We start from the raw sequence: 26,834 nt of genomic DNA on the forward strand, positions 1-26,834 counted from the left end.
TTGTCCGCCTTGCGCAGCACCACTGAGAAGGCTGCACCCTCCTCCGAGGCCACAGTCGGAGGAGAGATGAAACCAGCCTTCCGGGGAGGTATCCAGACCGCTGGCATCCCCCAATTCCTCTGCCCAGCCCTGAGAAAGTTGAGCCTGAGCGGCCATAGGGTCATCATACCCCTCCCAGTCGCCCTCGTCATCCGATTCCTGATAAACGGGAGGAATGATCGGAGCCGGGCAGTAGATGAAAGGTTCACCAGTCGGCGCCAGCATCGGCGCCGGGCGGTGCCGTGCCCGGACCGGGGCTAAACCGGGGAACGACGTCGCCCGGGGATGGTGTCGGAGGTGGAACCGGTGTCGGCGGAGGAGGCGTCGTGAGGTCGACCGGCGCCGACAGAGATCCAGGCCTGGATCCCTCGGGGACCTGCGGCGTCGGAGCCGGAGCCGTCGACGGCGCCGCCGGCACGCGAGGTCGCCCAGTCGAGTCCGCGGCGCCCGAAGGCGCGCCGGCAGGCGTCGACGGCAGAGCCAGGCCCCTCATGGCCGAGAGGAAGCCACTGACCTCCGCCGGAGTCGCGTCAGTCCCAGGGACCGGCGGGTATGGGGACGGACGCGGCTCCTGCGGCTCCGATGGAGCCGCGGGGGTGGGACCACCCTGACCCTCGGCCGAGTCGCGCGACCGGCGAGGGGAGTCCGAAGAGCGATGTCGTCTCTTGGACTTCTTGGAGTGCTTCGACTTACCCTTAGACCCCGACGAGCGATGACGATGGCTGTGGCTCCGCGATCGGTCCTTGGACCTCTTCCTGGACCGGGACCGAGAGCGGCGCGGAGCCGAGTGCCAAAGCTCGAGAAGCTTACGGGACCGCTCCCGCCTGGCTTTTGATGTCAAGGCCTGACAGTCGGGGCACGACTCAGCGTCGTGGTCGGCCCCCAGGCAGTAAAGGCACCGGCGGTGGTGATCCGTCACCGACATCAGGCGATGACAGGCGTCACAGGCCTTAAAACCAGGCATCCTACCGGCACCAGAGTCGAGTCGATAGACCAAAAAGAGTCAAAAAGGGTAGTCAAAAATTGACTAGGGGTAAGCTCTTCCCGGATCGGCGCTTATTGGCGCGGAAAAAAGAAGAACTGACGTCAGCGCGCGAGGGCGGCGTCTAAGTACTCCGACAACGTCATTCCGGCGCACGACGCCAACGACGGACGCGGAGCCGCAGACGACGCCTAGCGACGTGCAAGGGGTATTGCTACAAAAAACTTTCCGGATCCAGTCTGACGCCTGGGGATATTCTAAGGTGAGGAATCTAACTAACGTGTTTCTTTCAGATAAGTACTTCCGACCGTACTTACCACTAACTCAATTTTCTCCCATAGGAAACCATTGACTGTTTTTCTGTGAAATTTCTTCTGTTGAGTTTTGCAAACTACAAATATTCTTTAAAAATCGTGCCAAATGTGAAAACTTAATTACTTACATGTTTTAGATAGATGTCCCATTACTGAGCCTAGGAGCCCAGCACTGGATTACAAAAGTAAAGAGAACATACTTTACCCGTAACTTGAATTTTCTTCCATAGGAAACTATTGACTGTTTTTCTATGAAATATCTTCTAAGTGTCGATTTTGCAAACTTATAAATATTCCCTAAAAATCGCCTGTATAACTTAAACGCAGTTTCTCAACTGCTTACAGGTGGTACACTAGTGCTGGATCTAGGATCCAACACTGACCTAGAAAAAGTAACCATAGCCCCACTTACCTGCTAAGTGAATTTGCTTCAATTGGATAACATTGGTAATTTGATTAGAAAAAGTTTCTAAGTGTCAACTTTTAAAATAGCAAAATATTGTTTAAAAATCACAACAGTAACTAAAACGAATTTACTCACTTCTTTCTAAGAACTGTCCCAGGACTGAATCTAGGATACAGCCCTGGAGTTAGAAAAGTAATCCTGAAAGTAATCAATTGCATACAACTTAAAATTCCCATTGAGCTCAATGTACTATTGTGTTTGAAATTGTGTTGCTTATTGCAACAAACTGTAACTATTACCTGCAAAAGTCAATAGCCTATTGCAAAGTATTTTACTAAAGCATCTCATTCTGAGAAAGTATATTTTGATACCCATTGTTGCTTCTAAAATAAAACAACCATATATTTTTTTATACAAACCATTGGCCTAGACTTCAGTTCTTGAGTGTGTGAGACCATTTGCTGACTGAGTGTGTACAACAAATGCTTTACACGGTCCTCCGATACTGCCTTACTGCTCGACCAAGAGAGTAAGGTTATATCTAACTTTAGCCTCTGCCAAACCTCTGTGGACTGTGGACTCTGTACACACTGTACCTATTTGGGAACAGTATATACAGAGCCACTTTCCTACAGGCCGTCCTCGAGGCCAAGCGGGGCGGGCAAGGGCCAGACTTGGAAGTCAGAAGGAGCCGAAGGATGAGGGACCTGCCGCTCTTCCGACGAACACCACTGCCCCGGGAAGGGCGGGGAGCCGCCCTTCGACGCCGGTGAAAAAGACACCACACGGCAACCGGTCTCCGGGGAGGATGGCACCAATATGCAGCCTGCCGCCGGAGAAGGAGCGTCCGAAGACAAATCCGCGGTATGACCCCTGCGCGGAGCCGTAGAATCCGCTGCTTGAGGTAAGACGTCGGCACCAGCCAGCGTCACCGGACAAGGTACCTCCAAGTCACCCCGCACCGGGAACCGGATAGGGGACTGGAGTAGAGCTGGAGCCGCACCAGCACCGGGGCAGTGCCACAGTGACGCCGACCCGGCCCCCTCCGAGGCAGCCACCTGCGTTGGGGAACGAGACGGGCCTGGGGAGTGGCACGAAGCCCTCCGCCAGCCGCGGCCCAGAATGAGGCGAAGATCGCTTGGCAACCCATGTGGCGGCACCAGGGACGATTCAACCTCAGACGAGGCAGCCGCCTGTGGGGAGGGACGAGAGGGGCCCAGAGATGGACGAGGGGTCTTCCCTCGGGCTCGACCCGGAGCGCGACGAGGAGGGTCCATTGACCCCTGTGGCTCCTCACGGTCCAGCTGCTGCCGGCGCCGTAGCGGCGTCACCTCGGCCTTAGACAGGAACACCTTGTCAAAGGACCGGGAGGGGCTTGGGATGCGACCGAGCCCCGGCGACCTCCCGCGACACCACAGGGACCCCCGCGGGAGTTTGCGGCGATGCAGAGACGCCGTGGCCTGAAGAGGTGCCCCAGAAGAGCAGCACCCCAACAGTACCACATCCTCCAAGCCTGGATCTGAACTTGTCAGCGCCGGGACCGGAGCCGCCGGCGCCGCCGCAGAGAGCCCTGCGCATAGCGAGGGATCCGCCGACGCCCCAGGAGGGGAAGGAGGAGGAGTCGCCAGCGAGGCCTGCAAAGCTGCCACGTATGTCTCTATTTGGACTCTCGACGCCCCAACACCGGGAAACGGTGGATAGGACGACACGCGGGGCCACATCACCCGTGGAGAGTCCACGCCCCCGGTAGGCCGGAAACCGCCCTCCGGGGACAAACTGCGACACTTACCCACCAGGGAGCGATGCTCACGTGACATCGGAGCAGGGCGAGGACGGCGACCACGGCCGGATCTGAAGCCGTCTGCCGAAGCAGACCGAGGGGAGAACGTCGACCTGGAGAGACACGCCAAGAGAAGTTTCATCCGGTGCTCCCGCCGCGACTTCGGCTTCAACTGTTGGCACGCTGTACAATCTATGGTGCCGTGATCCTCCCCCAAACACCACATACAAATGAGGTGAGGGTCCGTCGCCGACATAAGATGCCCACAAGACGTGAAAGTCTTAAAGCCCGAAGGCATTCGCACACTGTTCCGTTCGAAAAGGAAATGTAAGAAAAAGGGCCCTAAACAGGCCCATAGCAAGGATCGGATCCGCATTGCACGCAGAAAAGGAAAAAACTGACGTAGGCGAGCCAGGGCGGGTCTTATGTGACCTCGCTGACGTCACGTACGCAGACGACGCCTGGGCGGAGTCGCGTGATGACGCCCTGCCCCCGGCGCGCAGGGATGCTGTGGCAAAAAGTTTCCGGATCCAGTCTCATGCCTGAGGATAATTCTACATGAAGGAATCTGCGGCTAGTAGTCGCTATCAGATTTCTAAGTTAAGGAATCTGCGGCTAGTTGTCTCTATCAGATGCCTTTGTTACTTTTCAACCACAGTGGTTATTGATTTCCATAGAAATAGGGCTATAGGGGTAAGGGATGTCACCTTCTGGTGAAGTATCCAGGCACTTGCATTTTGGAAGTCCATGTACAAGCCAGCATCGGCGTGATCAAGAGTAAGGAGGTTATCAGCCAAGTCCAAGTCACATTGTGTGTGGCAATAATCCGCATCAGAGACAACTGTTATACGGCTTATACTTTCTCCGTAAAACTGTGCATTTGTTGGACAACACAAACGTCAAAACTGTGCAAGACGGACAAGTTACTTACCTTCGGTAACGCGTTATCTGGTAGAGACATGATCTAGCCGCACATTCCTTACCTTTGCACTTCCAGGCATCAGGCTAGATCTGGAAGATTTTCCTCAACAGCACCCTTGCGCACTGGTAGGTGGTGTTGGTTGACTCCGCGTAACGTCGTCGTGTTCATCCTGACGTCTGCATCGTCAATATAACCGCCAATCTGGCGCACTGATGTCAGTATTTTTCACGACTTTCCATGCCAGAAGCGCAAAGCCATGAAGTGACTGGTCATGGTGTGTTAAAAAAATTAATGACTAGGGCCCTGAAGGGGAACATCCCTGACACTTAACAACCAATTCCGCAGTGCGGAGAGGATGGGTTGATCGGTAAGGAATCTGCAGCTAGATCATGTCTCTACCAGATAAGGCATTACCGAAGGTAAGTAACTTTTCCCCCTGATAGAGACATCTAGCCGCAGATTCCTTACCTTTGAACAGATACCCAAGCATTCCCATCCACGGGGGCGGGACTGCAGAACGGCTTAGACCAGAAAATCCTGTAAAACAGATTACCAAACAGGCCATCTGTGCGGACCTGGGAATCCAGGCAGTAGTGTCTGGCAAGTGTGTGCAGCGATGCCCACGTGGCAGCTTGGCAAGTGTCGGAGACAGGAACACCACACTGGAGGGCCATGGTGACTGCCTTCGCCGTGGTGGAATTGGCCTCCTGCTGTTCTTGATTCCTGGAAGCAGGAGCCAGGAATGAAACAGGTGGTGAAGACAAGGGCAAAAGAGGTGCGCTGGAATAATATAATGGGAAGGTTGTTAGAACTGCCCAGTATGGCCCCTTGTGTGATAGTTCTCCACTCTCAAGTTGTTATTCTTGGGCAAGCAGCCACGTCCAGCACTGCACATAGTTCTCAAACACCCCCACACCTCACCCGAGACTAAACTGGCTGTCCATGCTAGATGTGATGAAACCGCTATGGAAGCGTCCCACTGACTACATGCGCAGTGTTTGATCTTTAGGGATTTCTCATTTGTATTTTCAGAATTTGAGCACTAGGACTGAGGAAGTGTTTCTGCAACTAAATGGAGAATTGGCTTGTGACAAGGGGACAGATTACCACCATCCAATTAGATCAGTTAACACAGATATATTTTTCAATGCATAAAATCAAAATTCCCCAATAAGAAACATGGAAACCCTGAAAGGGTTATTGCGTGTCACTTACATATGATACTCCAGAAACTCTTAGACGTGTGGAAGAAAAGTATGTGAAAAGGAAGCCTTGTCTGAGCAGAAGAGGGCAAGGCAAAGCCATGCTCCAAGACATACTGGTGTTCTTGGTCTCCAGGGGGCGACACCCGTTTGTAAGATTTCAGGTGCTCCACGAGGCCCAGGGCCTGCAGATGAGACAAATAACATCATAACACACTTTTATAATTCAATACATAGTCACCAAAGAAAAAAAGCTATGTCTTAGAAAACCCTTGGTGCCTTCTGCAGGATTAGCATGGCATCTGCTAAGTTCTGAAGAGTCAAAGGTCTCATTGTTTTAGATACATCTGTGTTTTGTGACTTTCAGTCCTTAACTTCTACTCCCCATTCAATTTTGTGTTCCCCATAGTTCTGTCTCAGCAATTTTATCTTCTTCATTAACACTAGTCCTCTTGCTTATATCATCTTTCTTTGGCCTATCTTTCTATTACCACACGGGAGACAACTAAATCTTTCATGTTTACTGTTTTTCAACGTAGATCTCCACAATGACACCACCAAGTGTCCTTTGTTGGCTATCCAATCACTTCATTTAAACCCATAAACTTGAATCGTGCTTTCTTGCATCCTCATCCTTTGCTTGTTCTCCTACCTAAGGCACAAGCTACTTACTTGTGTAATGATATATCTGTAAGAGACATTAGTTATCGATAGATTTCTTACCTTAGAATATCCCCAGGCGTCAGACTGGATCCGGAAGGTTTTCATCAGCAGTACCCCTGCGCGTCGGTAGGCGTCGTTGTGCGGCTCCGTGTACATCGCTGGCGTCTTAGTCAACGAGATGACATCGTCGGAGCTACTTAGAAATGCCCACGCACGCTGACGTCAGCTCTGTACATGACTTTCCGCACCAGGAACGCAGAGCCATGCCAGAGACCGACTACTGGTGCATTAAAACTAGGGCCCTGAAAGGGATGACCTTAACCCTAGAAATCAGGTCACAGAACGGGGAGGATGGGTGGGACGGTAAGGAATCTATCACTAACTAATGTCTCTTACAGATATATTGTAACACAAGTAAGTAACTTGTGCATCTGAAAGGGATGTATGTTCATACATCGCACACGATTCCAACGCGTGCTTTTACCACGGGTGTAATACATCGCAAACACCGTTACACCGGCAATTTTCAAAACAAACGGCGTTACAACGCCAATGCAGTGTTTCCTATTGCCAAGCAAATTACATCGCGCACTGCAAAAGCGCACGTCATTACAACGCATAATGTCCGTGTAAACATGTGAAGAGTAAGACGAATGTATTTCATGTTAAATTCCTTAAATGTTTTTAATGCTTGATACAGCAAAAAACTGGTAACAGAATTGCACTACATATGGCAAAAAAATATAGAACTTTAATCAAAGTAGACTCTTTTTGTTCCTTGGTGCACATCTTCTGTTCCATAGTATTTGAAATATTTGAATTAGTTGAAGGCTTTGATGGATTATCGGTGTTGCTCTCTTGACTGGTTCAAAAACATCGATCTAAAACCGATTGTGTTTCAATAATTGCAAATCCAGATTTAATTGGCGGAAAGAGCCATTTTCCTCCATTGAGGTTGGTCTTTGAATGCCCACAGTGATTTGAGAAAAGGTTTGCTGTGCAGCCACTTCACAATGAGAGCAATTAAATTGTTCTCGAAACTGTCTTTCAGGCCAAGTGGTTAACGCAGTCACTTCCCAAACCTTGGGGGGATCACAGTTCATTCCAGACGAGAAGAAAATGCCTTTTATTTGATTGGAAAATATGTTATCAGTGTGGCTAAATTTAAGAACTGCAAAGAAGTTTTCAAAAATGTTTGAGATCTGCAAAAAAAATACAGTGGGATTAGACAGTCTACAAAACTTCAAATGTTGAATGCCTTTGGTTAGTGTTTGTGCCCAGAGACTGCTGCGGTCTTTGTGATGACATGTACAGGGTACAGGTCGTGGCCTGCAGTCACTGCCAAAAGATATGCCATTGGGCTCCTCAGCCAAGAGGAGTGGTGTCCTGGCATGGCCATAGGCCATCCCCTGTGACTAGAGTCTGTTACGGACCACACACGGCCTGTGCTCATTAGGTTGTGGGGTGACTGTACGTACATGGGGAGGGCACAGGCCATTCCCTAATGTCACCGCAGATTCACCCCTCAGGTTAGGGGTGTTCTGTGCATACGTAGTCTAGTCTTGATGCACTCTGAAATTGAGCTGCAGCCCATACTCCCTCATTCTTGCGGTAGGTACCCTGAACACCTTCAGCCAGGCCTGTTCCCATAGCTTGCTGTGTACAGTCTCAGTGGTCTCTGGCCATAACAACCAACTGCAGCCAGTGTGAGGCCATAACAGGGCTTTGGGGGAAATTAAGGTTGCATTGCTCACCACACCAAAGACAGGTAAATGAGTACTATGAAACCTGAGCTGTCTGCCTGTATGATGAGCAATGAACAGCTTCTAAGGTGTTTCTCAAGATGCTCCGAGAAGTCCCAAACTAAAGTACACCCAATTCAACCTTTTACATCAGGCCTACCTCACTCTCAGGCATAATCGGCCTCATGATTGCCGGGTCGTCCTCCGAATGACCTAGATGTAGACAACCGGAAGTACATTTTACCACATGCTTTGGGAGCGTCCAGTAGTGTTAAGTGCTTGGACAGAGGTGGTTAGAATTGAATGGCAAATGCTTGCACTAGGTGTCTGTGCTGGGTCTGATGACCAGTGCGAAAAAGAACAAGAAGGATTGTTGGTTTGTCGATTAAGTATCTATTTAATTTAAAGCAGAGCATTGCGATGGCCTTGAAGTCGCCTGCTGGCTCTGCCTTTGGACTGCTGTCTCAGATATCTGAAGAAATGGGCAGTAGTGAAGGTGGGGACATTTAATGCACTATGCAAGCGGTGGGGCATGGCACTGGTTGGATGATATGGGCCATATAGTTTGTAAAATTGGAGATGTAGTCTGATAGTAGACCACCTCCAGGGAAGGGAGTACACACCAACATTCGTATGGAATTCTTTTAAGGCTGCTGGTCTGGCTAGGCGTGAATGTGGGCCGCCTGCCAATGGAGTTGGGTAGCCTTTGACTACTTGAAGGAAGGGTGGAATAGGCCAACCCCTGTCAGAATATTATCTCATGGGAACCATATTGCTGGGCATGTGTAGTAAATGTGGTTTCATGGACATGTGTGGTTATATGTGACACAAGTATTATGTCTCATTGCAGCCTCTGGAAACGCTTTGTGTCTTAGATTTGCATAATATTGGGTCTTCATTGTTCCTTTATCTAAATTTGATTATGTTGTAATGGCTACTAATTCATAGCCCTAGTTTGCTCATCTAGGTTTTGTCATTTCAATTTAGACACCTTTTCAATAATTTCTAAAGTAAGTCATGCTTGCATTTATTGTATTGGTGCGGGATACTTTGTACAAAATTCAATAAAGAAGTATTTAAACAATGATTGCATTGCTCTCTATACTATTTAGGGTTTAATTATAAAATGACATCCCTTCTACTGAGATTCTTTGGTCAAGGTAGATGAGTGGTGAGTGCATCAATCTTCCTTTATAATTCTCTATCGCTGTCCACAGAGTGATGACCGATCCACAATCTCGCCTGTTTCACCTTCATCCCAAACAGGTAAGGTATCTTTGGCTGCCATCAAAGTTTCTCAAGATTGTTCTGTAGTGGAAGGGATATTTCATGGTTTTCTTTACAGCAATCACTCCTTCCAAAAGTACGACACTACGTTGCTTGGCTGTTTCCTGCTGACAGGTCTAGAGTCATGATAACTGTGTAATTATGTCTGTGTATCCAATAATGCGTTGTGGAAAACCGCGAGGTGGAAAACCACGATGTAACAGCATGCGCGATGTAACAGCATGCGTTGTAAACGTTTCCGCGATGTAAAATGTGCGTTGTAATGCACCTGCGATGTGCTCTCATCGTTGTAATGGTTGTTCGCCATCTGAAAGAGACACTTTAGTGATAGATTCCTTACCTTAGAATACATACCCAAGCAATACCAACCCCGGTGGTGGGTCTGCGAAGTGAGAATACTCCAGAAAGTCACGGAGAACCGAACGGCCAAAGAGGCCGTTTCTCCAGACTGGACTGTCAAGGCAATAATGCGTAGTGAAAGTGTGCAGCGAGGCCCACGTGGTCGCCTGAAAGATGTGTTGCAGTAGGACACCGCGTCCCAATGCTGTAGTAGCTGCTGTCGCCCTAGTCACATGGGCGTGCAACTCTACCGGAGGTTCCTCTTTAGCCAAAGAGTAATAGGCTTGAATACACAAGACAACCTAGCATGAGATAGTTCATTTCTGCACAGCCCAGCCTTTCTTGGTGCCCACGTAGCCAACAAAGAGCTGGTCATCCACCCGGAACTGTTGTGTGCGGTTGAGGTAGAATAAAAGCGCACGTTTGGGTCCAGACGGTGGAGCCTCTCTCCCTCTCTGGAAGGGTGCGCAAAGAAAGTGGGCAGAGTGACAGTTTGCCCCAGAAGGCAATGACTACTTTTGGTAGAAAGGAGGAACGTGGTCGAAGCACAATCTTGTCCGGATGAACCGTCAGGAAAGGAGGTTTACAGAAAGGATCCTGGAGCTAACTCACACGCCTAGCGGAGGTGATAGCCACCAGGAAGACAGTTTGTAAAATTATGAAGAGGCTCAAAGGGAGAGCACATGAAGTATGTGAGAACCAGGTTAAAGTCTCACTGAAGCATCACAAACGGAATAGGTCGGAAAAGGTGAGAAATGCCTTTGAGAAATCTATTGACCACAGGAAATTTGAAAAGAGAGGACTGATCAGGCAACCTGAGAAAGTCTGAGAGCAGAAAGGTAGCCTTTAATAGTGCCCAGAGCAGAGCCCTCCTGGGCCAAAGAGAGAAGGAACAAAAGGACCTCAGAAAGAGGGGCAGAAAGGGGATCTACAGCTTTCACTGTGCACCATGCCGTAAATTTGTTCCACCGGCAGGCGTATACCGTATTAGTGGAGGGACGCCTGGCTGCCAGAATGACATCAGAGACGGCAGGAGGCAAGTCAGAAGGAATCAACTGTCGACGCTCAATCTCCACGCAAGGAGGGGGAGGCTGGACAGGTTCGGGTGGAGGACCGTCCCCTGCTGCTGCGACAGAAGATCCTCCTGAAGAGGCAGCCGGATCGGGTGATCCATGCTCATACTGAGTAGCTTGGGATACCAAACTCTTCGAGCCCAGTTCGGTGCCACAAGAATGACTTGGGCCTGGTCGCGTCTGATCTTCTAAGGCACTTTGGTTAAAAGTGATATATACGGAAAGGCATACAACAGACCGCAACTCCACTTGTGATGAAAAGCGGCTCTGAGCGAGGGCCATCTTGGAAACCCCAACGGGCAGAAATATGAGAGTGCGCGTTCTCGTCGGTGGCAAAGGGTTTCCTCACTGTAGAAAGAGAGCTTGCGCCACCTGCGAGCGAAGACGCCATTCTTGATCCATTATGCACCGACGGCTGAGTTCATCCGCCCTGGCGTTCAAAGAACCTGCCAAGCGTTGAACCACCAGGAAAGTGTCCTGGAGTTACAGCCACTTTCAGAGGCGCAGAACCTCCAGAAATAGGGTCCACGATCCCACCCGCCTTGCTTGTTGCAGTACCACATGGCGGTTGTGTTGTCTGTGAACACTTGCACTACGCTCCACTGGACAGAGGGAATGAATGCTTTCAGTGCAAGGCGGATCTCCCCGAGCTCCAAAAAGATTGACATGGAGCTCAGATTCCGCCGGAGACCAGATGCCTCTGATCTTCGCCTCTCCCATGTGGCCCCCTTATCCCAGGAGGGACGCATCCGTCACCACTGTATGCTCCGGTTGGGGAAGGGAGAGGGATTCGCACTGACCCAATGCTGGTCCGTGAGCCACCACTGCAAGTCTTGTGCAATGCCGTCCAAGATCTGGACATAGTCGGACAGGTGTCCCTGATGCTGTGTCCACTGGAACTGCAGGTCCCACTGAAGGCCGCATATGCGATCTGGCATGATTGATCAGCAGGATGCCGGAGGCTATGAGGCCCAGCAGCCTCAGTGTCTTCCTGACCGAAACCCAGGACAAGGGCTGAAATATCGGAATCATAGCCCGAAGGTCCCGGACTCGCTCTTCGGGAGAATAAACCCGAAATTGCACCGTGTCCAGAACCGCTCCGATGAAGAGGAGCTTTTGAGAGGGGATCAGATGAGACTTCGGCATGTTGATGGAGAACCCCAGCAAATGCAGTAGGTCGGCCGTTGACTGGAGGTGGGAGACGAAAGCCGGGGGCGAGCCCACCTTTACCAGCCAGTTGTCGAGATGGGGGGAGACAACCCCCTGATCTGCGCAGATGAGCTGCGACCACCACCATCATTTTCGTGAACACCAGAGGGGCCGCACGGTGAACTGAAAGTGCTTGTGGCCTACTATGAACCGCAGGTAACGCCGGTAGGCTGGCAGGATGGGGTATGAAAATAAGCATCCTGCAAGTCGAATTGTACAACCTAGTCCTGAGGGTGTAGGGCAGACCGGACCTGAGCAAGCGTGAGCATTTTGAACTTCTCCTGCCGGAGGAAGCGAGTGGCGTTCCGGAGGTTTAAGATAGGACATAGGCCGTTGTCCTCCTTTGGAATTAAGAAGTAGTGAGAGTAACAACCACAACCTACTTCTGACGTTGGAACGTGCTCAATGGCCCCCTTGGCCAAGAGGGTCGCAACCTCGTGCTGGAGAAGTGTCACGTGATCTCCTGACATACGGTGGTGCTGAGGTGGCATGGCAGGAGGAGTAGTGTTGAAGGGGAGGGAGTAGCCCTTTGGACCATTTGCAGAACTCACCGTTCAACGTAAGGGCGCACCAGTAGGGGAGGTGATGGCAAATCCTGCCGCCCGCTGGTGTGTGGTGGGTCTTAAACACTGGACTGAAACAGCAGAGTAGGAAGGTCTTTAGGACTGATCTGCCCGCTAGAACCGGGACCCACTGGTGCGGGTCCCCTGTTTGCGGCTGCGCTGCCGTATGCATATTGCCCTGCCTATGGAGGAGGCGGAGTCAAGACCACAATGGATGGTGAACCTTGCCGCATCATTGCCTTCGACAATTGCTTGGGAGAGCACCTTACAAGCCTCTCCTAGACACTGAGGCAGCATCTGCACCACCGTGTTCCACACAGAGTGTGAATAGAGGTCAAATGGCACTTGGAAAGGCAGAGTCTTGGACAACTAGCCACTGACGTTAGGTGTTGTGTGATGAAACTGGGGTTGCCGTGTATCCACAGGAGCCCCTGAGTTAGGCTTAAGTGCGTTATTGAAGGGTAGTAGCGACTCCGTGGAGGAGGCAGCTGCTGAAAAACTGCAGTCAGGAGAGCCATGATAGGCACTGTAGGGAATTTGAGGCTAGGAGCCTCCCCTACGCAGCACCACAGAATGAACCAACCACCTCCAGAGCTACGGAAGAAGGGGACAGTGTATTAGCATATGGAGATAAGTCCAGCTTGCTGGGACTCTCTGTGTTGCCAACCTAGTTTAGTACATCCTCCCACCGAGCTGCGAGAAGGTCCTCAGACCCCTTCTAGTACCCCCCTTCGGTCCCTGGCCGTTTGAGAGGCCGAGAAGGACGAGGGGCTCGGGGAATGGGAAAATATTTCCCCCCTCGGAATAGGAATTGGAGAAGGCAGGCTTGATATAGTCTGGCCCTGGAGTCAACGCGGCGGCCGAGGCCGGAGCCAACGGCGGCGCCGAGGCCAGAGCCAACGGCTGTGTTGAGGCTGGAGCCGACGGCAATTCTGAGGCCGGAGCCAGTGGCGGCGTCGAGGCCGGAGCCAACGGCGGCGCCGAGGCCGGAGCCAACGGCGCCTCAGGGCATCTTGCCGGTGTAACCAGGCCCAAAGGCGGCGGCACAGGGGCAGAGCCACCCAAGGGGTCCACGGGGCCCAAAGGCGCGCCGGAGGGGCCCGATGGGGAAAATAAATGGCCCATGGCCGACAGGAAGACCTGTATTCCTTCCGGAGTCGCGTACAGCCCCGTTAAAGGGGGGCGGGCCGCAGGCAACAACGGAGGCTCCATCGGAGCTGCGGGGGAGTGACCACCCGCCCCTCCACCGTGTACCACGACCGGTGAGGGGTAGACGAAGAGCAACGTTGCTTCTTCGACTTTTTATGGCGCCTGAACTTACCTGTCCCAGGTTCCGACGAACGGCGGTGACGGCCTTGCAACCGGTCTCCCGACCTTTCTCAGGAGCGGGATCTTGAGTGTCGCGGAGCCGAATGCCGGGCCTTCAACAACTTTCGGGAACGCTCCCGCAAAGCCTTTGGCGCCATGGCCCGACAATCATGGCGCGCCTCGGGGTCATGGGCGTGCCCCAAGCAGAAGAGATTCACGTTATGTGGGTCCGCCACCGAGATGGTCCGTTGGCTGTCCCGACAGGACTTAAACCCAGGCATTTTGACTGCACCAGAAGTCGAGAACTCGACAAAACAAGAGAAACAAGTCTCAGAACAAAGTTAAAATATTAACTAGGAGTACCGCTCTCCCTCGGATCTGCACTTGCTGGCGCGGAAAAAGAAAGAACTGACGTCAGCGAGCGTGGGCAAGTCTAAGTAGCTCGCACGACGCCTACCGACGCGCAGGGGTACTGCTGACGAAAACTTTCATGATCCAGTCTGACGCCTGGGGATATTCTAAGGTAAGGAATCGATCACTAAGGTGTCTCTTTCAGATACCATATTTTCCCACCCTTCTTTCTGCTGCGCCCTACTATTTTCATCTTGAGTGTTTGACCAATTCCTCTATTTCTCAAACTATCTTTCCTCTGTAACAAAGAACTGTAGATGCAAGCTAACTAGCATTCAGAAATCCAGAATATCTTTTGTCACCTCCGAGCTACTGAGACATATTTTCACCCTCCATTTCTCTCACAAAGACTACTACTCCTCTCTAGTTTTATTTGCTTTCTTTCTTATTCTCTTGCATTTCTTCAGTCAGCTTTAAAATTCCGTATCTCCTTTTTCATCTTCCTACCACAGCTCATCTCTCGTCGTCCCTTGCCTCCACCAACAATTTTCTAATCTTGTTTCACTTTCTCTGTGTTGTTTTCAAATGTAATGATGGTCTCGCCCCTACCCATCTCTCTTCCTTCTATACTTGTCCCCATGTCTACCAACTTTGACTTGTCCCCTTCATGTCACCCACAAATCTCTTCTGTGCTAAAGCTAGACTCCTTTTTCAGTACTTACTAAATTTAAATTCTGTCAGTTGATTTTGCTTTCACCTTTCACTCAAGAAGAGGAAAACAGATGGAAGAAAGTAATACACAGCTGCATCACTAGATGTGATTACAGTCTCTTCTCACAAAGTCCTGAGTTTCCTTTGCGAAGACAGTGTTTTATTAGTAGAGCTAAAACTAAATGTATTGCCAAAGCGAAGTTGTGTGTGACTGCTAATGTACTGCGTGTTCTCCTTAGAGGAGACACACCTGTGAAACGATGACTAGTTAACAATGGTGCATTTGGTGGTGAATAGAGTATGAGTTTTGGAAGTATGTTGCATGTTGCCTGAGCAGCCAGCGGCTTCCCAGCCAACTCTTGGTCACTGTGCAAAAATGTTAAAGGGACCGAGCACACACAGCAGTGAACTTACCACTATGGGAACAGAGATAGGAAGAAGTGGGAAAATGTGTTGATTTAACCAGCAGTTTATTCGCACAATGGCCACAGAAATCCTAAGGACCTAATGGTGTTATCTTTCTGGAAGTGAGAATGAAGTGAGTAGATGTGTACTCCTTCTTTGGAATCTGAGGTTTGTGCTACAAATGCAATTTTTATTAGATGTAATCAGTTTTAATATACATTTTCATTTAATGGCAAAACATTAATTTCCGATGGCTAATGAAAAAGAATACAATAAAGTTCAGCAATAAAAATGCAACAAACAGCCCTTGTAAGAAGGCTCAGATAGGGCCCTACTCTTAAGTTGCATTGGCAAAACAAGTGAATAGCTCTTCAGACCCCATCGGAAGGTTGTTTTTCTAGTTTTATGAGCCAACTTAAAAAAAAAAAAAATACAGACACAAATGGAAACACAAATAAATAACATGATTTGGGGTTCTACAATGCTCACACTACAGAGTTGAATTTTGTTGGTAGGGCACCATGTTTCAAATACCGGGCTTTCCTGGTACAAACCATTGCCACCAGGGACAATAGTCCACATATTTCAATTAAACAAAAGAAAGACAACTCCCAGGCCCATCAGCCTCGGGCAGCCTGGTAACCCTAATTGTGGAGTGTTTTTAGTACCATAAAAAAGTATGTAAAATGGCAAAAAACAGACCGCGAACGTTAATTCCTTCAAGAACATTAGTTAGTGTACCTGGTTCAGCTGAATACTCGTATTTATTTCATCTGCGGCTTGGATGACTCTCAAGACTCCTTCTATGGTCTCGTATTCATAAGGATCCAGCTAGACCAAGAGAAGAGTAAAACAAGGGAATGGCACAAGAATGTAATTAATGAAGGCAGGTAACATTCTGATGTAGCATAATAAGAAAGTAAGATGCACAACATCCCAGAGCCCCATAGAAGCTGCACAGAAACATTGTGCAGCTGCTACAAAGTATATAGACAATATATAGAAAAACAGAACTTGAAAGCAGGAAAATTCAGTCAAAAGTTCCATGCTCCAGAATATAAACAGTCTAGTAGCTTTTTACCCGTTTGTGGTGAATTGAGGGGCTTGAGGGGGAATGAGAAGGTGGAAAGAGGTAAAAAGAAGAAGTAAACAGAAGGCTTAGATATAATTATTCCTCAACCTCATCGTTTTGTATTTAGTAATACAAAATACTTCTATATTTATAAGTTATACAGAATTTTTTTGTGTAAACTCTCTTTATTGCAAACAGAAAACCTAATAGCAGTAGCACAGTTCTCACAGAAGGCCAAGTGTGGCATTGCATATACAAGCAAGGACTACCCTTCACACATTTTTAGAAATACGATACAATTGTTGTCAGACGACAGGCCGCGTCGCCCCTGCAGGTAGTCATTCCTCTTCTAGTTGAGTGGTTACCTGAACGGGTGGGCAGAGCATCCCTCTACTAGTGATCCAGTTTCCCCAGATTTTAGACTATTTTTGGAGACATTCCCTACTCTCATAAATCACACGGTCCGCTTGCATACACCAATCCAGATCTTCTTCCCAGTCTCCAAAGGTCGGTCTAGAGTCCACCCCCGACTTTCTTGCTATATTACGTTTCGTGACCATGAGGCAGAGCGTAACTCATAGTCTTTCAACCATCATGAGATCTGTCGTTCCCCATATATTCAGCAAACATAATTGGGAAGGAATTTCAACCTTCTCCTCACAGATCGCCCTCACACAGGACCTCACTTCCCCCAAGTATTCCTGAATTACAGAACAGTTCCACCAGATATGGAAGAAAGTGCCCTCACGCCCACAGCCTCTGATACACAGCGACAAGGTTCTTTCCCTCATTTTTACAAGTGTAGTGCAAGAATAATAAGTTCTGGGTAGAATTTTCATTTTAATCAATTGGAAGCGTGAACGTATGGCAACCTCTTTTGGGGATGCAGTCGCCTCCAGCCACTCTTCATCTTCTATATTCCTCAGGTCTTACCCCGATCTCTCGCTGAGTTTCGTTAAATTCACTGGGGAGATATTTAGTATTTTTCCATATGTTAAGGATAATGTCTTTGGCATATAGTCATCAATCAGTCTGTCTTCTAATGGGGATGATTCGGGAAGTTCCCCTACTTTTGGAATGGCTCGTTTCAGTGCATGACTTATTCTGTAGAAGCAAAATATTTCAGAGGGAGCCAACTCATATTGCTGCTGCAGTTCAGTTAAAGGTTTTACCCCTCCATCCGACCACAGGTCGTCCACCTGTGAGAGACCTATGAGATACCTTTTGTCAAAACCTCGGCATTCCGTCAATAGGCCTAATTGTATCGAGTCCCACAAGGGAGTGGCTCATGTAATTTTATCACCCCATCCTAGTGTCAATGTCGTAGTCCAGATGTTAACTGTCAATGAGGTTGAGGTGTGTGTTGGCATGTTGCGTCTTCCCCCATATATCACTTTAAGATACCCTCCTGTTGGCATATTATATCTGTCCGTTTGGTAGGCTGGAACGTCTCTTGGCCAGTGGACCCAGCGGTTATCTATCATCAGCTTTGTCGCCCAGTAGTAGTATTTTAAGGCCGGTAGCGCAATTCCGCCTTCATACCAGCTCTTTGTTAGTTTGCACAAGGCTATTCTCAAGGGTTTTCCCGTCCCACAAGAGTGTTCTCACTGTCGCTTCTAGGGCTTGAAAATGTGTCGGGGGGGAGGGGGGACTGAGTATGGTGTATTGTACAGTATGTATAAGAATCGGGGTAGTGCCATCATCTTGTAAAGAGAGGCCTTCCCCAACAGTGTAAGGGGCAAGGTTCTCCAGTGTTGTACGTCGTCTTGGAGTCGCCACAGCGTGGAGGTTTGGGGGGGGCGAGGGGGGTCTTAGGTTGTAGTCATGCAATACCACGGGGTCTCTGGTAATATACAGACCCAGATATTGGAATCCCTCAGTCACCACTTTGGCTACGCATGATCATGGAATACGTGGGTTGTCTCCACTCAGGACAAATATTACTGATTTGTCTAATTTAATGGAATAGCTAGAGTCTTTTTTGTACATGGCCAAAAGCACAAGTTACTACTTGTGTAACGATATATCTGTAAGAGACATTAGTTAGTGATAGATTCCTTACCTTAGAATATTCCCCAGGTGTCAGTCTGGATCCGGAAAGTTTTCTGCTTAGCAATACCTCTGTGCGCCAGTAGGTGGCGCCGTGCGGCTCCACGCGTGTCACCGGCATCATGCGCGCCAGGATGACGTCACGGAGGCTACTTAGGCGCCACCCATGCGCGCTGACGTCAGTTCTGTACATAGCGGTACAAAAGGGGGTGGTGATGGACGGAGCATCAGAACCAATCAAACACTCACACCCAGTCAACAGATCTGGGTTTGATCCATCACCGTTCTTTAGCCCACTCTGCCACCCCAGTTCAGACATGGCCACATGCAAATCAGTCTGACCCTGTGCCTCATGGGAACAGTCCAGCCCGAACTGCCAAGCCATGCCTTCCCTGGACCGGAAACAAGCTTCCTAGGACCGGTTTCTGGCATTTCAGCCTTCTTCAGCCAGGCTTGCTTGAATCCAGTGGCAAAGTGAGCAAGGGACTCACGTCTGAGCATACCCTGCCAACTTATGTGCCTGGACTGTTCCCATGAGGCACAGGGTCAGACTGATTTGCATATGGCCATGTCTGAACTGGGGTGGCAGAGTGGGCTAAAGAACGGTGATGGATTAAACCCAGATCAGTTGACTGGGGGCGAGTGCTTGCAATGTTCAACACTCCGTCCATCATTTCCTTTGGTTTTGCTGTGTTCGCCATAAGTTGGCAGGGTATGCTCAGACGTGAGTCCCTTGCTCACTTTGCCACTGGATTCAAGCAAGCCTGGCTGAAGACGGCTGAAATGCCAGAAACCGGTCCTAGGAAGCTTGTTTCCGGTCCAGGGAAGACATGGCTTGGCAGTTCGGGCTGGACTGTTCCCATGAGGCACAGGGTCAGACTGATTTGCATATGGCCATGTCTGAACTGGGGTGGCAAAGTGGGCTAAAGAACGGTGATGGATTAAACCCAGATCAGTTGACTGGGGGTGAGTGCTTGCAATGTTCAACACTCCGTCCATCATTTCCTTTGGTTTTGCTGTGTTCGCCATAAGTTGGCAGGGTATGCTCAGACGTGAGTCCCTTGCTCACTTTGCCACTGGATTCAAGCAAGCCTGGCTGAAGATGGCTGAAATGCCAGAAACCGGTCCTAGGAAGCTTGTTTCCGGTCCAGGGAAGACATGGCTTGGCAGTTCGGGCTGGACTGTTCCCATGAGGCACAGGGTCAGACTGATTTGCATATGGCCATGTCTGAACTGGGGTGGCAGAGTGGGCTAAAGAACGGTGATGGATTAAACCCAGATCAGTTGACTGGGGGGGAGTGCTTGCAATGTTCAACACTCCGTCCATCATTTCCTTTGGTCAGTTCTGTACATAACTTTCCGCGCCGAAACGCAGAGTCATGCGAGAAACTGACCCTTGGAGCATAAAACTAGGGCCCTTAAAGGGGATGAATTTAACCCTAGTAATCAGTTCGCAGAACGGGGAGGATGGGTGGGGCGGTAAGGAATCTATCACTAACTAATGTCTCTTACAGATATATCATTACACAAGTAGTAACTTGTGCATCTGAAAGAGACACGTTAGTGATAGATTCCTTACCTTAGAATAGCTACCGCAGCAATACCAACCCCGGTGGTGGGTCTGCGAACAAGATTACACCAGAAAGTCACGGAGCACAGAATGGCCAAAGACGCCGTCTCTCCGGACCTGACTGTCAAGGCAGTAGTTCTTGGTAAACCTGTGCAGCGAGGCCCACGTAGCTGCCTGACAAATACCCTGCAAGGGGACACAGCGTCCCAAGGCAGTAGTGGCTGAAGTTGCCCTGGTCGAATGGGCACGCAGTTCCACAGGAGGCTCCTTCTTGGCCAAGGAGTAACAGGCTTTGACGCACAGAACGACCCACTGGGAGATGGTCCGTTTGTGCACCGCCCGCCCTCTTTTGGCGCCCACATAGCCAACAAAGAGCTGATCATCCACCCGAAACTGCTGTGTACGCTGCAGATAGAATGCGAGCGCACGTTTGGGGTCCAGACGGTGGAGCCGCTCCTCCTTCCTTGAAGGATGCGGAGGCGGAAAAAAGGTGGACAAAGTGATGGTCTGCCCGATGTGGAAGCGCGTCACAACCTTTGGCAAGAAAGAAGGATGTGTCCTCAGAACCACCTTTTCCGATGAACAGAAAGGAAAGGAGGTTTGGAAGAAAGAGCCTGGAGCTCACTCACTCTCCTGCCAAAGGTGATAGCTACCAGGAAATCCGTCTTGAGAGTAAGAAGACGTAAGTGACAGTTATGAAGGGGCTCAAAGGGAGCGCACATCAGAAAAGTCAAGACAAGATTCAAGTCCCACTGAGGCATTATGAAGGGCACAGGTGGGAACGTATGCGTAATGCCCTTAAGAAAACGGTTAACAACCGGGGACTTCAAAAGAGAAGGCTGATCTGGAAGCCATAGGAAGGCAGAGATGGACGAAAGATAACCTTTAAGAGTGCCCAGAGAGAGAAGGAACAGAAGAACCTCAGAAAGAGGGGGAGAAAGGGGATCCACAGTCTTAGCTGTGCACCATACCACAAATCAGTTCCACCTACCGGCGTACACCGTTTTAGTGGAGGGACGCCTGGCTGCCGGGATGACATGACAGACTTCGGGAGGAAGATCGAAACGTGTCAACTGTCGCCAAGCATGGAGGTGGAGGCTGGACAGGTTCGTGTGGAGGACCGTCCCCTGCCGCTGCGACAGAAGATCCTCCCGAAGAGACAGACGGATCGGGGGATCGATGCTCATACTGAGTAGCTCAGGATACCATACTCTTCGAGCCCAGTCCGGAGCCACAAGAATAACTTGGGCCCGGTCGCGCCTGATCTTCTTCAGCACTCTGGGCAGAAGTGGTATAGGCGGAAAGGCGTACAACAGACCGCAGCTCCACTCGAGACGAAAAGTGTCTCCGAGCGAGTGCCGCCTTGGAAATTCCAAAGCGCAAAACTGATGACATTGCGCGTTCTCTTCGGTGGCGAATAGATCTAACCAAGGCTCTCCCCATCGCAGAAAGACCTTGCGCCACGTCCAAGTTCAGACGCCACTCGTGATCCACCATGCACCGGCGGCTGAGTTCGTCCGCCCTGGCGTTCAGAGAACCTGCCAGGTGTTGAACCACCAAGGTAATGCCTTGATGTCCCAGCCATTTCCAGAGGCACAGAGCCTCCTGACATAGGGTCCACGACCCCACCCCGCCTTGTTTGTTGCAATACCACATGGCGGTAGTGTTGTCCATGAACACCTGCACTACACTTCCCCGGACAGAGGGAAGGAATGCCTTCAGTGCAAGCCGGATCGCCTGCAGCTCCAGAAGGTTGATATGGAGCCGGGACTCCGCAGGAGACCAGAGGCCTCTGATCTCCACCTCTCCCATGTGGCCCCCCCAACCCAGGAGGGACGCATCCGTCACGTGATTCGTGAGCCACCACTGCAATTGCCATGCAGCACCCTCCGAGATCTGGACATGATAGGACAGGTCGCCCTGATGCTGCACCCACTGGAACTTCAGGTCCCACTGCAGAGCCCCCATATGCCATCTGGCATGTGGTACCAGCAAGATGCAGGAGGCCATCAGGCCCAGAAGCCGGACGGTCATCCCGACTGAAACCCGGGATAGAGGCTGAAAGAGCCGAACCATAGCCTGAATATCCCAGACTCGCTGTTCAGGAGGATAAACCCGAAACAGCGTCGAATGCAGAACCGCTCCAATGAAGGGGAGCTTCTGAGAGAGACTCGGGTGCGACTTCGGCACATTGATGGAGAACTCCAGCAGATGCAGGAGGTCGTCCGTAATCTGGCGGTGGGAGACAAAAGCCAGTCGTCGAGGTAGGGGAAGACTGACACCCCTGGCCTGCGCAGATGAGCTGCGACCACCGCCATCACCTTCATGAATACCCGAGTGGCGCTGGTAAGGCCGAAGGGGAGCATGGCAAACTGAAAACGCTCCTGGCCTACCGTGAACCGCAGGTAACGCCGGTGGGCCGGCAGCAAGGGAATGTGAAAATAAGCGTCCGGTAAGTCCAACGCTACCATCCAGTCTCCAGGGTCCGGGGCAGACCGGAACTGAGCCAGAGTCTCCTTCCGTCCCGGAGGTCCAAGATGGGGCGCAGGCCCCCCCTTGTCCTTCTTGGGGACCAGAAAGTAGTGGGAATAGCAACCCCACCCCACTTGCTGATCGGGAACATACTCTATGGCCCCCTTGGCCAGGAGGGACGTGACTTCCTGACGGAGAAGCGCCAAATGATCCCCTGACATGCGGTGGTACCAAGGTGGCATGGCTGGAGGGGAGGACAGAAAGGGGAGCGAGTAGCAGATTATCTGCAGCACCCACTTGTCTGACGTAATCTTGCGCCAGTGGTGAAGGTGGAGGTGAACCCTGCCACCCACTGGCGTGGGGTGTCCCCTGAAGCTCGGATTAGGAAGGTTTCGAGGCAGAAGCAGCGGGGGTGGAAGTGGACTGCCCTGCACGCTGTTTACCAGACCCGCCCCTGCGGATCCCACGTCCGCGACCTCGCTGAGGCTGGGTTTGCACAGGCTTGCTGGAAGAGCGCGCCTGGGCACCCCTTCCCTGGCCACTAAAGGAACGAAACCCCGTCGTTGCAGGGTTTTTCGAGGAAAGACCCAAAGACTTGGCCGTGGCACGAGAGTCTTTAAAGCGCTCCAGGGCATTGTCAGCCTTATCACCAAAGAGGCGGGAGCCATCGAAGGGCATGTCCATGAGCGAGCTCTGGACATCGGGTGATAAGCCAGTGGAACGCAACCAGGCGTGGCGCCGCAACGCCACCATCGTGGAAATCGCCCTGCCCAACGAATCAGCGGTGTCCAAACCACACCTGATGGCAAACTTCGCCGCATCCTTGCCCTCCGCAATCGCTTGGGAAAGGACAGCCTGGACCTCCTCAGAGCACTGAGGCAGAACCTCCGCCACCGAATCCCACACTGCGTGGGAGTAACGGCCCAATAAGCAGGCTGTATTAACAGATCTCAACCCCAAACTGGCTGAGGAGAACAACCTCTTGCCATATTGGTCCAGCCTCTTAGAGTCCTTATCAGGCGGAGCCGAGGGAAAGGCACTCTGCGATGTCGAGACCTGAATGACCAGGCCCTCAGGCGTGGGGTGAGTGGTCAAGAGGGTGGGATCACCAGGCATCAGGCGATGACGCCTGGCGACATTCTTATCCACCGGCGCCCCCGAGGCTGGCCGCAACCAAGTACCCAAGAGGACTTCGGTAAGGGCCTCATTGAAAGGGAGCAGCGGCTCCAACGACGTAGACGCTGTCTGGAGCACCTCCGTAAGGAGGTTGGTCTTAAGGGCCACCGTGGGGAGGTCGAGGTGGAGAGTCTCCACGGCTCGACGCAGCACCATAGTGTAGGAAGCGCCCTCCTCCATAGTAGGCGGAGGCGAGGCAAACCCCGGTTCAGAAGACACATCAAGTTCACCCGCATTCTGAAGGTCATCCACTCAATCCTGCTCGGAGTCACACTGCCGCGCAAGGGGGTCCTCGGAGCAGTCCCAGTCCTCATTCGGCTCCGGGGTAGAAGGAGCCGGTCGCGGCGGCAGGACCGGAGCCAGAGAGGGGCCCAGCAGCGCCGGGAGCGGCGCCAGACCGGAGCCCCATCCCAATGAGGATCCCAGGTCAGAACGAAATCGTCCGAAAACCGAGGAAGGGGCGGGATAAACTGCACCCAGTGCGGCGCCTGTGGCGGAGCCAGGGGCGGCGCTGGGGCCGTAGCTAGGGGTGGCGCTGAGGCCAGCGCCAGCGGAGTTGCACCTTGTGGTGCCGGGGCCGGAGCCGTGGGCTTTGGATCCAGTGGCTCTGGGGCTGGCGCCGGAGGCGGTGCCGCTGGGTCAACAGGATCTGGACACGGGGCCGCGGGGCCCGCAGGAGCACCGGTGGGAGCCCAAGGCCTAAACAGGCGGTCCAAGGCAGCAAGAAACTCTTGCCGCTGTTCGGGAGTCGCCGACGGACCTGGGTATAGCGGGTAGGCCACGGGACTCCCAGGCTCCAGAGGATCCGCAGGGGCAGAGCCCCTGTCCGCCACGTCCGCCTCTGGGGAGCGATGGGGGGAAGTCGGAGAGCGAACACGCTTCTTCGACTTCTTTATATGGCGTCGCTTACCGGAATCTGAAGGTGAAGACTTCGAGTCCGAGGAGCGACGGCTGCTGTCCAGCGAGCGGTCCCGCGAACGGCCCCTAGACCCGGAGCGGCGGTAAGAGGAGTGCCGGACCTCCAGCAACTTTCGGCACAGCTCCCGTAATGCCTTCGGGGCCATGGCACGGCAGTCCCGACAATCCCGGGAGTCGTGGTCGTTCTCCAGGCAGTAGAGGCAGACGTCATGGGGGTCCGCCACTGACATATTACGGTGGCACGACCCTCAAGACTTAAAGCCGGGCATCCCTACGTGCACCAAGAGACAAGAGAGGGAGACAAAAAGCCTAAAAAAAGTGGTCAAAAAATGACCGAAGTACGTGCTAAATCCGGATCTGCGCTTTCGGCACGGAAAAAGAAAGAAGTGACGTCAGCGCGCATATGTGGCGCCTAAGTAGCCTCCGTGATGTCATCCCGGCATGCACGACACCGTGATGGGCAAGGAGCCGCACGGCGCCACCTACTGGCGCGCAGAGGAACTGCTAAGCAGAAAACTTTCCGGATCCAGACTGACGCCTGGGGAATATTCTAAGGTAAGGAATCTATCACTAACATGTCTCTTTCAGATTATGGAGTCTCCTATGAAGCGAGTAATAGGGGTTTGCCAGGTATAGAAGGATATCAGCATCATACAGGGAGATTTGGTCCTCCCAAGCTTCTGACCACCTTAATCCTCTAATCAAGGGATCACCTCTGATCCAAACCTCCAGGGACTCCACGGATAAAGCAAATATCAGTGGAAAAAGGGGGCAACCCTGTATCGTGCCTCTCTGTAAGGTGATTACTGCTGATTTGCCTCTATTTACCAACACCTGCGCCAGAGGGTTTGCATAAAGAAGGTGAATCCAAGACAAGAATTTTGGACTACAACCTCGTTTCTCCAAAACTGTGAATAGGAAGGACCATTTCAGCTGTAAAAATCCATTTTGGGCATCTAGTGAAACTATCAGAGCATCCTCCTTAATGTAACTCCCCCTCTCCAGTATACCATGAAGGCATCTCAGATTTCATGCAGTATTTCTACCAGGCATAAAGCCTGATTGATCATGATGTATTAGGGAGCCCAAGACCGGGGTTAACCTACCTGCCAATAATTTAGCGAAGATCTTTACTTCAGCGTTCAGTAAAGAGATTGGTCTGTAAGATGAACAATGGCCTGGCGGCTTTCCCGCCTTGTGGATCACAACGATGTTGGCTAGCCTTTGATCCTTAGGCAATATCCCTGTCTCTAGACTTTCATTAAACATTTTTACCAAGTGGGGGCCAATCTTAGACGCTGTTATTTATATAATTCGACTGGAAGACCATTGGGGCCTATTGCTTTTCCTGAGTTTGAGGATTGGATGGCGTGTGCCACTTAGTTTTCAGTAAGGTCTGCCTCTAATGAGGCTCTATCTTCCGATGTCACATCTGGCATATTGAGGGTAGACAGTAATTCGCAGGCTGTGTCCGTCATTACACTTAGTGATGGTGCATATAGCTCCGAGTAGTACGATGCAAAGGCATCTGCGATACCCTGTCTGTCCTGTATGGGAGTTCCCCCTCCCCTAGCAATTTCAAATATCCACCTAGATGCCGCTTCCAGTTTGTCTAACAAAGCTAGTAACTTTCCTGCTTTATCTCCCACTTCATGAAGGCGATGCAGAGTTGCTCTGTATCCAAGTCTAGCCGCACCCTCCACAATATCTTTTATCCCTTTCTCTTAATACTCAGTTCGTGCTTAACTGCCTGAAGGTCTGTAGTATCAAGTTAGACTCAAGGTGGTGGAGTTCCCTCTCCAGTTCCTCCAGTCGCGCCACCTTTTCTTTCTTGTGGCTTGCAATTAAAGCAATACCCTGACCCCTTATCACTGTTTTAAAGGACTCCCAGAGGACTCGACTCCATAGTACCATTGTTTTCTTGAAAGTATTGCTCCGTGGTCTTTTGCAAATCAGTTCAAAAGCGTGGTATCGTCAGGAACCAGGGATTAAGTGGTGCGATTTGGCAAATTGGGCCCAACTTCTCACCATATACCACCCAGATGGGGGAGTGGTCTGAGAAGCCCCTGGGGAGGAGACCAATGTTCCTGAAACACTGAAAGCACTGTCACCCCAAATTTTTAATTTTACTTAGAGCTGCCCAGTTAGTGGCCCACGCGGAATCGGATATCTGGATGGATTTTACAGGGGGATTACTCGGCGTGCCGCCGGAGCCCCTTCAAGATGCAGCCATCTCGGTCGGCTGTTAACCACGCCCCCCCCTCCAAGTTATGCAGAATTT

General features: G+C 51.1%; 1 protein-coding gene across 2 annotated transcripts in view; it reads right to left on the minus strand.

Moving 5' to 3' along the window:
• KNTC1 (kinetochore associated 1) overlaps nt 1-26,834 on the minus strand; it is a 1,031,844-nt gene that overhangs the window by 492,109 nt on the left and 512,901 nt on the right. For both annotated transcript variants that reach the window (XM_085636469.1, XM_085636468.1), the window contains exons 45-46: nt 16,038-16,127; nt 5,659-5,830 (exon numbers count right to left, since the gene is read on the minus strand). In XM_085636469.1, coding sequence (XP_085492595.1) covers nt 5,659-5,830; nt 16,038-16,127 — 262 coding nt within the window. The remainder of the gene's footprint in view (nt 1-5,658; nt 5,831-16,037; nt 16,128-26,834) is intronic.

Source organism: Triturus cristatus, chromosome 11 (genome assembly GCF_964204655.1).
Source record: "Triturus cristatus chromosome 11, aTriCri1.1, whole genome shotgun sequence".
Classification (NCBI taxonomy): domain Eukaryota; kingdom Metazoa; phylum Chordata; class Amphibia; order Caudata; family Salamandridae; genus Triturus; species Triturus cristatus.